The sequence below is a fragment of the Mytilus edulis genome, chromosome 2 (assembly GCF_963676685.1).
Source record: "Mytilus edulis chromosome 2, xbMytEdul2.2, whole genome shotgun sequence".
NCBI classification, from domain to species: Eukaryota; Metazoa; Mollusca; class Bivalvia; order Mytilida; family Mytilidae; genus Mytilus; species Mytilus edulis.
In genome coordinates, this window is record NC_092345.1 from 50,792,083 (window position 1) to 50,804,864 (window position 12,782).

General features: G+C 34.5%; 1 protein-coding gene across 2 annotated transcripts in view; it reads left to right on the forward strand.

Annotated features, from left to right (window-relative positions):
* Nucleotides 1-3,126: 3,126 nt before the first annotated feature.
* LOC139510203 (nucleoporin NUP188-like) overlaps nt 3,127-12,782 on the forward strand; it is an 83,347-nt gene continuing 73,691 nt past the window's right edge. For both annotated transcript variants that reach the window (XM_071296662.1, XM_071296663.1), the window contains exon 1: nt 3,127-3,191. In XM_071296662.1, the coding sequence (XP_071152763.1) occupies nt 3,166-3,191 (26 nt within the window). In that variant the 5' untranslated portion in view covers nt 3,127-3,165. The remainder of the gene's footprint in view (nt 3,192-12,782) is intronic.

Genomic DNA, 12,782 nt, shown 5'->3' on the forward strand with positions numbered 1-12,782 from the left:
CAAAACCCAGTAGTACATGTATATGACCTGGTAGATGTACTATACAAATGTAGAGAACCGTTTTTGTTATTAACATGTATCGTAACTTATCAACTCTTCAGTCCAAGTTGATAACATTTGAGGAGGAGATGATTTGATCAAAGTCTTTCCAATCTTGACGAAAACTCGCGTAACATTCGTGCATATCCATCAATAATGGACGAGGGGTCAATACGTTATATATATGCAATATGGACCTGTTTCATATTTCTAGGTCTGCCAGTCGATTTATGTCGTACTTTATAATCAGCAATTTTTCAATGTGTTACTCCACTATTACTGAGTGGATGGGTATCATAAACAGTGGACAGGAACTTGAATTGGTATAGATCTGAGACATCAGCGTTCTTTTCTTATGCTTGTTCCAGCTTAGGAAGCTCGTAATCAGTATTGGAAAATGGGAACAATTTATAAAAAAGAATTGTAAAAAGGAAAAAAAATGTCAAAAGCTGTATTTTTTCAAAATATATGTTATTCAGAAATATGTCCACCAAAAAAAATTAAACTTATTATAACTATCAATGTGGTATGTCATTTTGCGTTTCGTCTAAATTTATAGATTTGATAAACTAATTGTTATGTTCAAACTGTATTAAACTAAGTAATTTTCACGTTTAGTGATGCCAGTTATTCATCTTATAAAAAAATGGGAATCTGATAAGATTGTTAATTCCACAGCTACATGTATCTATCACATGTACAATTATCTTTGTGCCATTTTCACATCTACACTAACTTTTTATAGTGAATCAGAGTCATTGTGACATATAGGAATAATTCTCTGTTGTCATATTCTGACTTTTATACAAAGAAAGTGATAAAGATAAACCGTGCTTTTGTTTCCAAAGGTTTTGGAGAAACTGCGATGACAAACAATAAAAATTAGAAGATGTAGTATAATTGTGTTATTATTGACAAAGTTGCAACAAGGTAGGGATAGCAAAAATAAAAACATCATAAATTGTAAAAGCATAATTTTTTGCAGCATTTTATTCGCATGTGTGTGGATTGTCAAACAGCGAAAATATATTTTGTAATTAAAAGTATATGATTTTGAAGTGGCCATTGCATATAAACCACTTTTATATACATGTACCCTTAAGGATAAATGTCAAAGTCAGTTTAATCTTCCATGGATCACAACAGATTTTCGTGAGGTGCTGCACGCATATGGCAAATATCAAAAGATTTTGTCACAGGGTAATCAGATCGTGTTCCAACATGCACGAAAGTATTAAAAAAAAACCTATTCACTTTGAGATCAAAGGTCAAAATATTATTGTAGGTATCTATGGCATTGACCTATGACCTACTTGCCAATTTAATGAGATTTTCTTACATTTTCTAACTAAGTACTATAATTATAGTAAAAATGTGTACAAAAGAAGCAAATTGTAAATGAATACTGTGTGTGTGTGCCTACATTGTAATGATTGCTATTGCAAACAAATGTGCAAAGTGGAGACGAGACTTCCCCTCTTTTCTTTTTTCTTTCTCTTTTATAAAAGACATGATGAATTATTATACAATAAAGATGCAAAAGTAAAAGGTATAATGTTATACACTCTATGTAATACCAGTTTGGTTCGCCAAATAATTTTCGCAATTATTTCAATTTTCTTGAGTTTTGCATATTTTTTTTACCTTATTTAAAAAAAAAACCAAAACAGATATAAAAATGTTAGTTTCATTAATTTTTTTATACCAACCTAGTACCAGACTTCCATATAGGTAGTTTAATCATAAGTGTTGCCTGGTGCAACACAATTGTGTTAGTCTCGGTAAACAACAAATAATAAATAAAGATATATCATAACAAGAATGTGTCCATATAATACGAATGCCTCATTTGCAAGGCCATTTTATGTGCTCTGTCGAACGTGAATTTGGGGTCTGAACTCCTATTTAGTATTATCATACTAAGAGAACATGTGTACTAAGTTTCAAGTTTACTGGACTTCAACTTCATCAAGATCTACCTCAGCCAAAAACTTCAAACTGAAGCGGGATAGACGAACGGACGAACGGGCGAACGGACGCACAACCTGAAAAACAGCATGCCCTTTTGACGGGTGCAAAACCATACCCAACTACCTCCTCGATGCAGATGGTCTTTCTTTTCGCACGACGATGTCCTTATCATGTTACATTCTTGAGCAGACTTGTCATTTTCAACTGTGTACCACTGTAGATGAGCAACAACTTATTGTGACAAAATCCAACACTGAATATAATCATTAAATCAATGAAAATGTATTCAAAGACTTGACAAAACAGAGACATTTATCTTCAGAAGGAAAACAAGACAGAAAATTTGAAGCCAAATGTATCAACTTCTATTGTATGAATGGGATAAACTTACCTTTCAATTCTCAAGGCTAAATAAGTATTTTATAGGCTAAATACAAACTTACCTGTCAATGTAGAATTGTAATCTGAGTGATACCGGTGTTACTCAAGTCACCATAAATGCAAACAAAACAGGCTGCTGAACAACGGTATGGGAAAAACTGGAAAGAAAGTTGGTGTGAATTATTTGCACACCCTATAGTCAGACACAAAGATGAAACACAGTTCAAGTTTGTAGTGAAATGATATTTCATGTGTAAGATTTAAATATGTACCAACACACAACAGTAAGACACTGGTTTTGACGGTAACACTTTAAAAGCATTATTTTTAGGTTGTTAAATTTAAGTTTTTGTCTGAAAACTTATAGAATATGAATGCATATTATAACTTCAAGTTAATTAGAATATCAATATCAATATGCATGCTTTGCTTAACTATCACAGGCACTCGTCTCAGAATTTTTTCCCCCTATAAACCTTTATGATATATTGATGTGTTTCCCTCAGTTTTAGTTTGTCTGAACCCGGATTTGTTTTTCTCAATCGCCGTTCACAGGCACATGTCTCGGAAATTTCTTTCCTATATACCTAAATATAACACTTATATTAAGGTAGTAAATCCCCCTCAAATAGTGACAGTTGGCAGGTGCTATTATTCATTTTTAGGAGGATGGGCTTTAAAAAAAAAAACTACCTCGGAAATTTGAAGGTCCGTCAATTGATTTTCATTTATGTACCTTTATTGTGTTTCCGGTAAAACAAAATGTGAAATGTGATGGCGGGACAGCTGAAATCTGAAAGGTTGAAGATTTTCCCTTATTTCCATAATATATTACTATTTTGATCGGTCTCATTTAATTGCCTGAACCAATTCGTCATTTCAGTGTCACAGTTTTTGTCCTTTTTCTTCCAGTTTTATAATATCGTCATTTTCGACCCTGGTTTGAAGGCAGAAATTAAAATATAATATGTGTGGTTCCAGTAACCCTAGCTGCGGAACCGTACTTTGCGGACCATGGTCCGCAAATAGTCAAAAAATAACATAAGGTAGCACTCCACAGTTAGGTGTGTAGTTTCGCATTTTGGCCCCTGTGGATTTTTCAAATATTAGAGCTAGTGTGCAATAAAATTCATTTTTGGATAGCTGAGTATTAAAATAGCCTTTGTATTGGGTTTATATGAACATCAAGAGTATGTAATATAGGCTGTTCTCTGTATGACAGTCCGTATTTGCATGTCCCTACCATACATTGGTCCGGCAATTATTGTAATGTTTTTTTCCAACTTTTTATCGCACGAACTTTGTGATTGGATTTTACGAAAAAATGAGGAGAAAGACACCCATTTTTTATTTGATCATTAGGAAGATTTATGAAAACAGTTTCTAAAAAGGTATTACTCAAAGGCATTGAAATTCTAGTTTGATCCAAATTTTGGGGGGATATGTGACATGTCCTGGCAGGTATTGTGGTACGCACTGAAACCCGGACCGGACCGGACTCCGGACCCGGACTTTGGTATGAAACCCGGACCCGGACCCGGACTGGCCGCCGGACCCGGACTGAATGCCGGACCCGGACTGTGGTTTTTTTTACCACTTCGGTTTTTTTTTAAAGATTACTGTCATATAATATATAATCAAGCATAATCAAGCATGTATATAAGTTAGATTTAAAGGGGCAGTAGCTCCGAGATATAATGAAATAATAAATAAAAATGTTCAATATAGAGAAATAATTTTATTTTAGCAGCCATTGTCAAAATAAACTAAGATACATCGCTTATGAAATATTCACGTAATCTCCGTATCCGTAGTATTCCTTTGGTAAGAAATACAGAAATAATCTTGTGTTATATATAATGAGTGGCAAAAGTTTACAAGGCCGTATACGTTAACCGGGATATTTTTTACCCCAAGATGGTACTCTGAATAAAATCTTCTGCGGCTCCTGATTGGATGATCATACAAAGTTGGAATTGCTCCAATAAAATTTAAGCAGCGATCGATCATCTATGTAATACACAATCTTGAACAAGTGAGTCCGGACTGTGACCTGACATGACCCCGGACTAGCTTGAAGTTTACTATACCTGCGTGTATTGCATTACGACGACTAACTGTATGTAAACTGTTTATTGTCGTAAAGTATATTGATGGGACATTTGATCAATCATGTAATACATAAGAAAGTTATAAGATATGTATCCGACATTTAACGAAAACATTAAATGTAATAGGCGAGTCCGGATGGTGACCTGAAGTAACCCCGGACTAGGTGTATTCGCAAACTATAGACATCGATAGAGATATAAAACTTCACAAATTATTTGATGAGACGAACTTATTCATTTTTATTCATTCAACTTTTTCCCTTATTGGATTGTCGTCGGAAACATTAATAAAAGACGTTTCCCCGAGAATCAACAAATTAATATTAGGCGAGTCCGGACTGTGACCTGATATAACCCCGGACCAGGAGTATACGGATTGTATATAAATATACTAAATTATTTGTTTAATTGAAAGATTTTTTTCCCCTTTTTGCTTTTTACATTTCCTTTATTCATTTCTCTATTTCTTTAGTTATTCGATTGTCATCGGAAAAATCAATAAACGACACTTAAGCGGCGTTCAACAATGTAATACACAATCCTGAACAAGTGAGTCCGGACTGTGACCTGACATGACCCCGGACTAGCTTGAAGTTTACTATACCTGCGTGTATTGCATTACGACGACTAACTGTATGTAAACTGTTTATTGTCGTAAAGTATATTGATGGGACATTTGATCAATCATGTAATACATAAGAAAGTTATAAGATATGTATCCGACATTTAACGAAAACATTAAATGTAATAGGCGAGTCCGGATGGTGACCTGAAGTAACCCCGGACTAGGTGTATTCGCAAACTATAGACATCGATAGAGATATAAAACTTCACAAATTATTTGATGAGACGAACTTATTCATTTTTATTCATTCAACTTTTTCCCTTATTGGATTGTCGTCGGAAACATTAATAAAAGACGTTTCCCCGAGAATCAACAAATTAATATTAGGCGAGTCCGGACTGTGACCTGATATAACCCCGGACCAGGAGTATACGGATTGTATATAAATATACTAAATTATTTGTTTAATTGAAAGATTTTTTTCCCCTTTTTGCTTTTTACATTTCCTTTATTCATTTCTCTATTTCTTTAGTTATTCGATTGTCATCGGAAAAATCAATAAACGACACTTAAGCGGCGTTCAACAATGTAATACACAATCCTGAACAAGTGAGTCCGGACTGTGACCTGACATGACCCCGGACTAGCTTGAAGTTTACTATACCTGCGTGTATTGCATTACGACGACTAACTGTATGTAAACTGTTTATTGTCGTAAAGTATATTGATGGGACATTTGATCAATCATGTAATACATAAGAAAGTTATAAGATATGTATCCGACATTTAACGAAAACATTAAATCTAATAGGCGAGTCCGGATGGTGACCTGAAGTAACCCCGGACTAGGTGTATTCGCAAACTATAGACATCGATAGAGATATAAAACTTCACAAATTATTTGATGAGACGAACTTATTCATTTTTATTCATTCAACTTTTTCCCTTATTGGATTGTCGTCGGAAACATTAATAAAAGACGTTTCCCCGAGAATCAACAAATTAATATTAGGCGAGTCCGGACTGTGACCTGATATAACCCCGGACCAGGAGTATACGGATTGTATATAAATATACTAAATTATTTGTTTAATTGAAAGATTTTTTTCCCCTTTTTGCTTTTTACATTTCCTTTATTCATTTCTCTATTTCTTTAGTTATTCGATTGTCATCGGAAAAATCAATAAACGACACTAAGCGGCGTTCAACAATGTAATACACAATCCTGAACAAGTGAGTCCGGACTGTGACCTGACATGACCCCGGACTAGCTTGAAGTTTACTATACCTGCGTGTATTGCATTACGACGACTAACTGTATGTAAACTGTTTATTGTCGTAAAGTATATTGATGGGACATTTGATCAATCATGTAATACATAAGAAAGTTATAAGATATGTATCCGACATTTAACGAAAACATTAAATGTAATAGGCGAGTCCGGATGGTGACCTGAAGTAACCCCGGACTAGGTGTATTCGCAAACTATAGACATCGATAGAGATATAAAACTTCACAAATTATTTGATGAGACGAACTTATTCATTTTTATTCATTCAACTTTTTCCCTTATTGGATTGTCGTCGGAAACATTAATAAAAGACGTTTCCCCGAGAATCAACAAATTAATATTAGGCGAGTCCGGACTGTGACCTGATATAACCCCGGACCAGGAGTATACGGATTGTATATAAATATACTAAATTATTTGTTTAATTGAAAGATTTTTTTCCCCTTTTTGCTTTTTACATTTCCTTTATTCATTTCTCTATTTCTTTAGTTATTCGATTGTCATCGGAAAAATCAATAAACGACACTTAAGCGGCGTTCAACAATGTAATACACAATCCTGAACAAGTGAGTCCGGACTGTGACCTGACATGACCCCGGACTAGCTTGAAGTTTACTATACCTGCGTGTATTGCATTACGACGACTAACTGTATGTAAACTGTTTATTGTCGTAAAGTATATTGATGGGACATTTGATCAATCATGTAATACATAAGAAAGTTATAAGATATGTATCCGACATTTAACGAAAACATTAAATGTAATAGGCGAGTCCGGATGGTGACCTGAAGTAACCCCGGACTAGGTGTATTCGCAAACTATAGACATCGATAGAGATATAAAACTTCACAAATTATTTGATGAGACGAACTTATTCATTTTTATTCATTCAACTTTTTCCCTTATTGGATTGTCGTCGGAAACATTAATAAAAGACGTTTCCCCGAGAATCAACAAATTAATATTAGGCGAGTCCGGACTGTGACCTGATATAACCCCGGACCAGGAGTATACGGATTGTATATAAATATACTAAATTATTTGTTTAATTGAAAGATTTTTTTCCCCTTTTTGCTTTTTACATTTCCTTTATTCATTTCTCTATTTCTTTAGTTATTCGATTGTCATCGGAAAAATCAATAAACGACACTAAGCGGCGTTCAACAATGTAATACACAATCCTGAACAAGTGAGTCCGGACTGTGACCTGACATGACCCCGGACTAGCTTGAAGTTTACTATACCTGCGTGTATTGCATTACGACGACTAACTGTATGTAAACTGTTTATTGTCGTAAAGTATATTGATGGGACATTTGATCAATCATGTAATACATAAGAAAGTTATAAGATATGTATCCGACATTTAACGAAAACATTAAATGTAATAGGCGAGTCCGGATGGTGACCTGAAGTAACCCCGGACTAGGTGTATTCGCAAACTATAGACATCGATAGAGATATAAAACTTCACAAATTATTTGATGAGACGAACTTATTCATTTTTATTCATTCAACTTTTTCCCTTATTGGATTGTCGTCGGAAACATTAATAAAAGACGTTTCCCCGAGAATCAACAAATTAATATTAGGCGAGTCCGGACTGTGACCTGATATAACCCCGGACCAGGAGTATACGGATTGTATATAAATATACTAAATTATTTGTTTAATTGAAAGATTTTTTTCCCCTTTTTGCTTTTTACATTTCCTTTATTCATTTCTCTATTTCTTTAGTTATTCGATTGTCATCGGAAAAATCAATAAACGACACTAAGCGGCGTTCAACAATGTAATACACAATCCTGAACAAGTGAGTCCGGACTGTGACCTGACATGACCCCGGACTAGCTTGAAGTTTACTATACCTGCGTGTATTGCATTACGACGACTAACTGTATGTAAACTGTTTATTGTCGTAAAGTATATTGATGGGACATTTGATCAATCATGTAATACATAAGAAAGTTATAAGATATGTATCCGACATTTAACGAAAACATTAAATGTAATAGGCGAGTCCGGATGGTGACCTGAAGTAACCCCGGACTAGGTGTATTCGCAAACTATAGACATCGATAGAGATATAAAACTTCACAAATTATTTGATGAGACGAACTTATTCATTTTTATTCATTCAACTTTTTCCCTTATTGGATTGTCGTCGGAAACATTAATAAAAGACGTTTCCCCGAGAATCAACAAATTAATATTAGGCGAGTCCGGACTGTGACCTGATATAACCCCGGACCAGGAGTATACGGATTGTATATAAATATACTAAATTATTTGTTTAATTGAAAGATTTTTTTCCCCTTTTTGCTTTTTACATTTCCTTTATTCATTTCTCTATTTCTTTAGTTATTCGATTGTCATCGGAAAAATCAATAAACGACACTTAAGCGGCGTTCAACAATGTAATACACAATCCTGAACAAGTGAGTCCGGACTGTGACCTGACATGACCCCGGACTAGCTTGAAGTTTACTATACCTGCGTGTATTGCATTACGACGACTAACTGTATGTAAACTGTTTATTGTCGTAAAGTATATTGATGGGACATTTGATCAATCATGTAATACATAAGAAAGTTATAAGATATGTATCCGACATTTAACGAAAACATTAAATGTAATAGGCGAGTCCGGATGGTGACCTGAAGTAACCCCGGACTAGGTGTATTCGCAAACTATAGACATCGATAGAGATATAAAACTTCACAAATTATTTGATGAGACGAACTTATTCATTTTTATTCATTCAACTTTTTCCCTTATTGGATTGTCGTCGGAAACATTAATAAAAGACGTTTCCCCGAGAATCAACAAATTAATATTAGGCGAGTCCGGACTGTGACCTGATATAACCCCGGACCAGGAGTATACGGATTGTATATAAATATACTAAATTATTTGTTTAATTGAAAGATTTTTTTCCCCTTTTTGCTTTTTACATTTCCTTTATTCATTTCTCTATTTCTTTAGTTATTCGATTGTCATCGGAAAAATCAATAAACGACACTTAAGCGGCGTTCAACAATGTAATACACAATCCTGAACAAGTGAGTCCGGACTGTGACCTGACATGACCCCGGACTAGCTTGAAGTTTACTATACCTGCGTGTATTGCATTACGACGACTAACTGTATGTAAACTGTTTATTGTCGTAAAGTATATTGATGGGACATTTGATCAATCATGTAATACATAAGAAAGTTATAAGATATGTATCCGACATTTAACGAAAACATTAAATCTAATAGGCGAGTCCGGATGGTGACCTGAAGTAACCCCGGACTAGGTGTATTCGCAAACTATAGACATCGATAGAGATATAAAACTTCACAAATTATTTGATGAGACGAACTTATTCATTTTTATTCATTCAACTTTTTCCCTTATTGGATTGTCGTCGGAAACATTAATAAAAGACGTTTCCCCGAGAATCAACAAATTAATATTAGGCGAGTCCGGACTGTGACCTGATATAACCCCGGACCAGGAGTATACGGATTGTATATAAATATACTAAATTATTTGTTTAATTGAAAGATTTTTTTCCCCTTTTTGCTTTTTACATTTCCTTTATTCATTTCTCTATTTCTTTAGTTATTCGATTGTCATCGGAAAAATCAATAAACGACACTAAGCGGCGTTCAACAATGTAATACACAATCCTGAACAAGTGAGTCCGGACTGTGACCTGACATGACCCCGGACTAGCTTGAAGTTTACTATACCTGCGTGTATTGCATTACGACGACTAACTGTATGTAAACTGTTTATTGTCGTAAAGTATATTGATGGGACATTTGATCAATCATGTAATACATAAGAAAGTTATAAGATATGTATCCGACATTTAACGAAAACATTAAATGTAATAGGCGAGTCCGGATGGTGACCTGAAGTAACCCCGGACTAGGTGTATTCGCAAACTATAGACATCGATAGAGATATAAAACTTCACAAATTATTTGATGAGACGAACTTATTCATTTTTATTCATTCAACTTTTTCCCTTATTGGATTGTCGTCGGAAACATTAATAAAAGACGTTTCCCCGAGAATCAACAAATTAATATTAGGCGAGTCCGGACTGTGACCTGATATAACCCCGGACCAGGAGTATACGGATTGTATATAAATATACTAAATTATTTGTTTAATTGAAAGATTTTTTTCCCCTTTTTGCTTTTTACATTTCCTTTATTCATTTCTCTATTTCTTTAGTTATTCGATTGTCATCGGAAAAATCAATAAACGACACTTAAGCGGCGTTCAACAATGTAATACACAATCCTGAACAAGTGAGTCCGGACTGTGACCTGACATGACCCCGGACTAGCTTGAAGTTTACTATACCTGCGTGTATTGCATTACGACGACTAACTGTATGTAAACTGTTTATTGTCGTAAAGTATATTGATGGGACATTTGATCAATCATGTAATACATAAGAAAGTTATAAGATATGTATCCGACATTTAACGAAAACATTAAATCTAATAGGCGAGTCCGGATGGTGACCTGAAGTAACCCCGGACTAGGTGTATTCGCAAACTATAGACATCGATAGAGATATAAAACTTCACAAATTATTTGATGAGACGAACTTATTCATTTTTATTCATTCAACTTTTTCCCTTATTGGATTGTCGTCGGAAACATTAATAAAAGACGTTTCCCCGAGAATCAACAAATTAATATTAGGCGAGTCCGGACTGTGACCTGATATAACCCCGGACCAGGAGTATACGGATTGTATATAAATATACTAAATTATTTGTTTAATTGAAAGATTTTTTTCCCCTTTTTGCTTTTTACATTTCCTTTATTCATTTCTCTATTTCTTTAGTTATTCGATTGTCATCGGAAAAATAAATAAACGACACTTAAGCGGCGTTCAACAATGTAATACACAATCCTGAACAAGTGAGTCCGGACTGTGACCTGACATGACCCCGGACTAGCTTGAAGTTTACTATACCTGCGTGTATTGCATTACGACGACTAACTGTATGTTAACTGTTTATTGTCGTAAAGTATATTGATGGGACATTTGATCAATCATGTAATACATAAGAAAGTCGTGATTAAATATTTTTAACCAGTTATGACCATTTGAAATATAAATTGTAATGGAAATCCCATTTCATTTGCTGTGAAGCTTATTGAAAAGAAAAAAAGAAAGAAATAAAAAGTGTTTTTTATTAGTTATTCCCTAGCTTGTTCCTTGTCCTTTAATAGATAAAATATGAAATGTGCTTGGCGGGGAAAATTGGATCTTTGTTCTTTACTGATTGAATTAAAATTAGTATTTGAACCTAGATAGAAACGGGAATTCATTAGCCTAGGACTTATCACGATCTATTACAAATTGATTTTTTCATCACGTCGTTTACCATGTCGCAAGAAACGTTACAGGATATGGTGTTTTAGTTGTTAGTTGCTATAGTCAAATGAGAAGTCATCACTCCACTAGGTTCAATTTCAGATGAAACATGTCCACGGGTCTGCGTATCAGTCCTCTCCGCTTGCCTAAGCCGATGACGTAGACTTTTTTTTACGACCAAAAGTTAACTTGAAACACTATTCTGCGATTCAACTATCTTGTTTACATAAACGAAATTATCCTTAATGAAAGACCAGGCATAGTGCTTCGAAAATGACTGCTCATATCCTCAGCCTTGTTATATTTGGATACTTCCGAGTTAAACTGTTGCTATTTTTTTCTTTTGTCAACATGATGTGGATGCTTGAGCATCTGAGCATACATGCAAGCTACGCCACTGGTATATGGGGCCGGTTATACAGGTTTAATTATTTTTCATAATTATTATACATGTAATGCATCTTGTTTATTTCTGCCAAAATTAACTTCCTTCTGAATAATTTTAATAAAAACCGGAAAAAATAATTCTAAGAAAATCCACTTTCTCCCTATAATTTATAAAAAAAATATTTCCATGTTTTTTAAAGTCATTTGTAAACATTCACACTGTATGTATGATTTTTTTTTTAAAGTAATTGCACAACTGTAAATTGAACATACAGAATCATTGCAAGGCTAACTTGCATGTTTGTCTTCTCTTCTAGACTATACAAGAGTTAGAGCAAAATTTGATTATCTTATCATTATTATAATGTACTGTGTTACAGTTCTCAAAAAATTATCTTCCTTCTCCTGATTAAAAAAAGAAAAGGTGATTCTAAGAAAATTCATAATTTTTACCAAGTCCGGGTCCGGCATTTGGTCCGGGTCCGGCGTCCGGTCCGGGTCCGGGTCCGGGTTTCATACCAAAGTCCGGGTCCGGAGTCCGGTCCGGTCCGGGTTTCAGTACGTACCGTCCTGGCACCCCCCTTTTTGCAATATTTTATGGTAAATAAATGCAGAATGTTGCCATGGATACACATAAA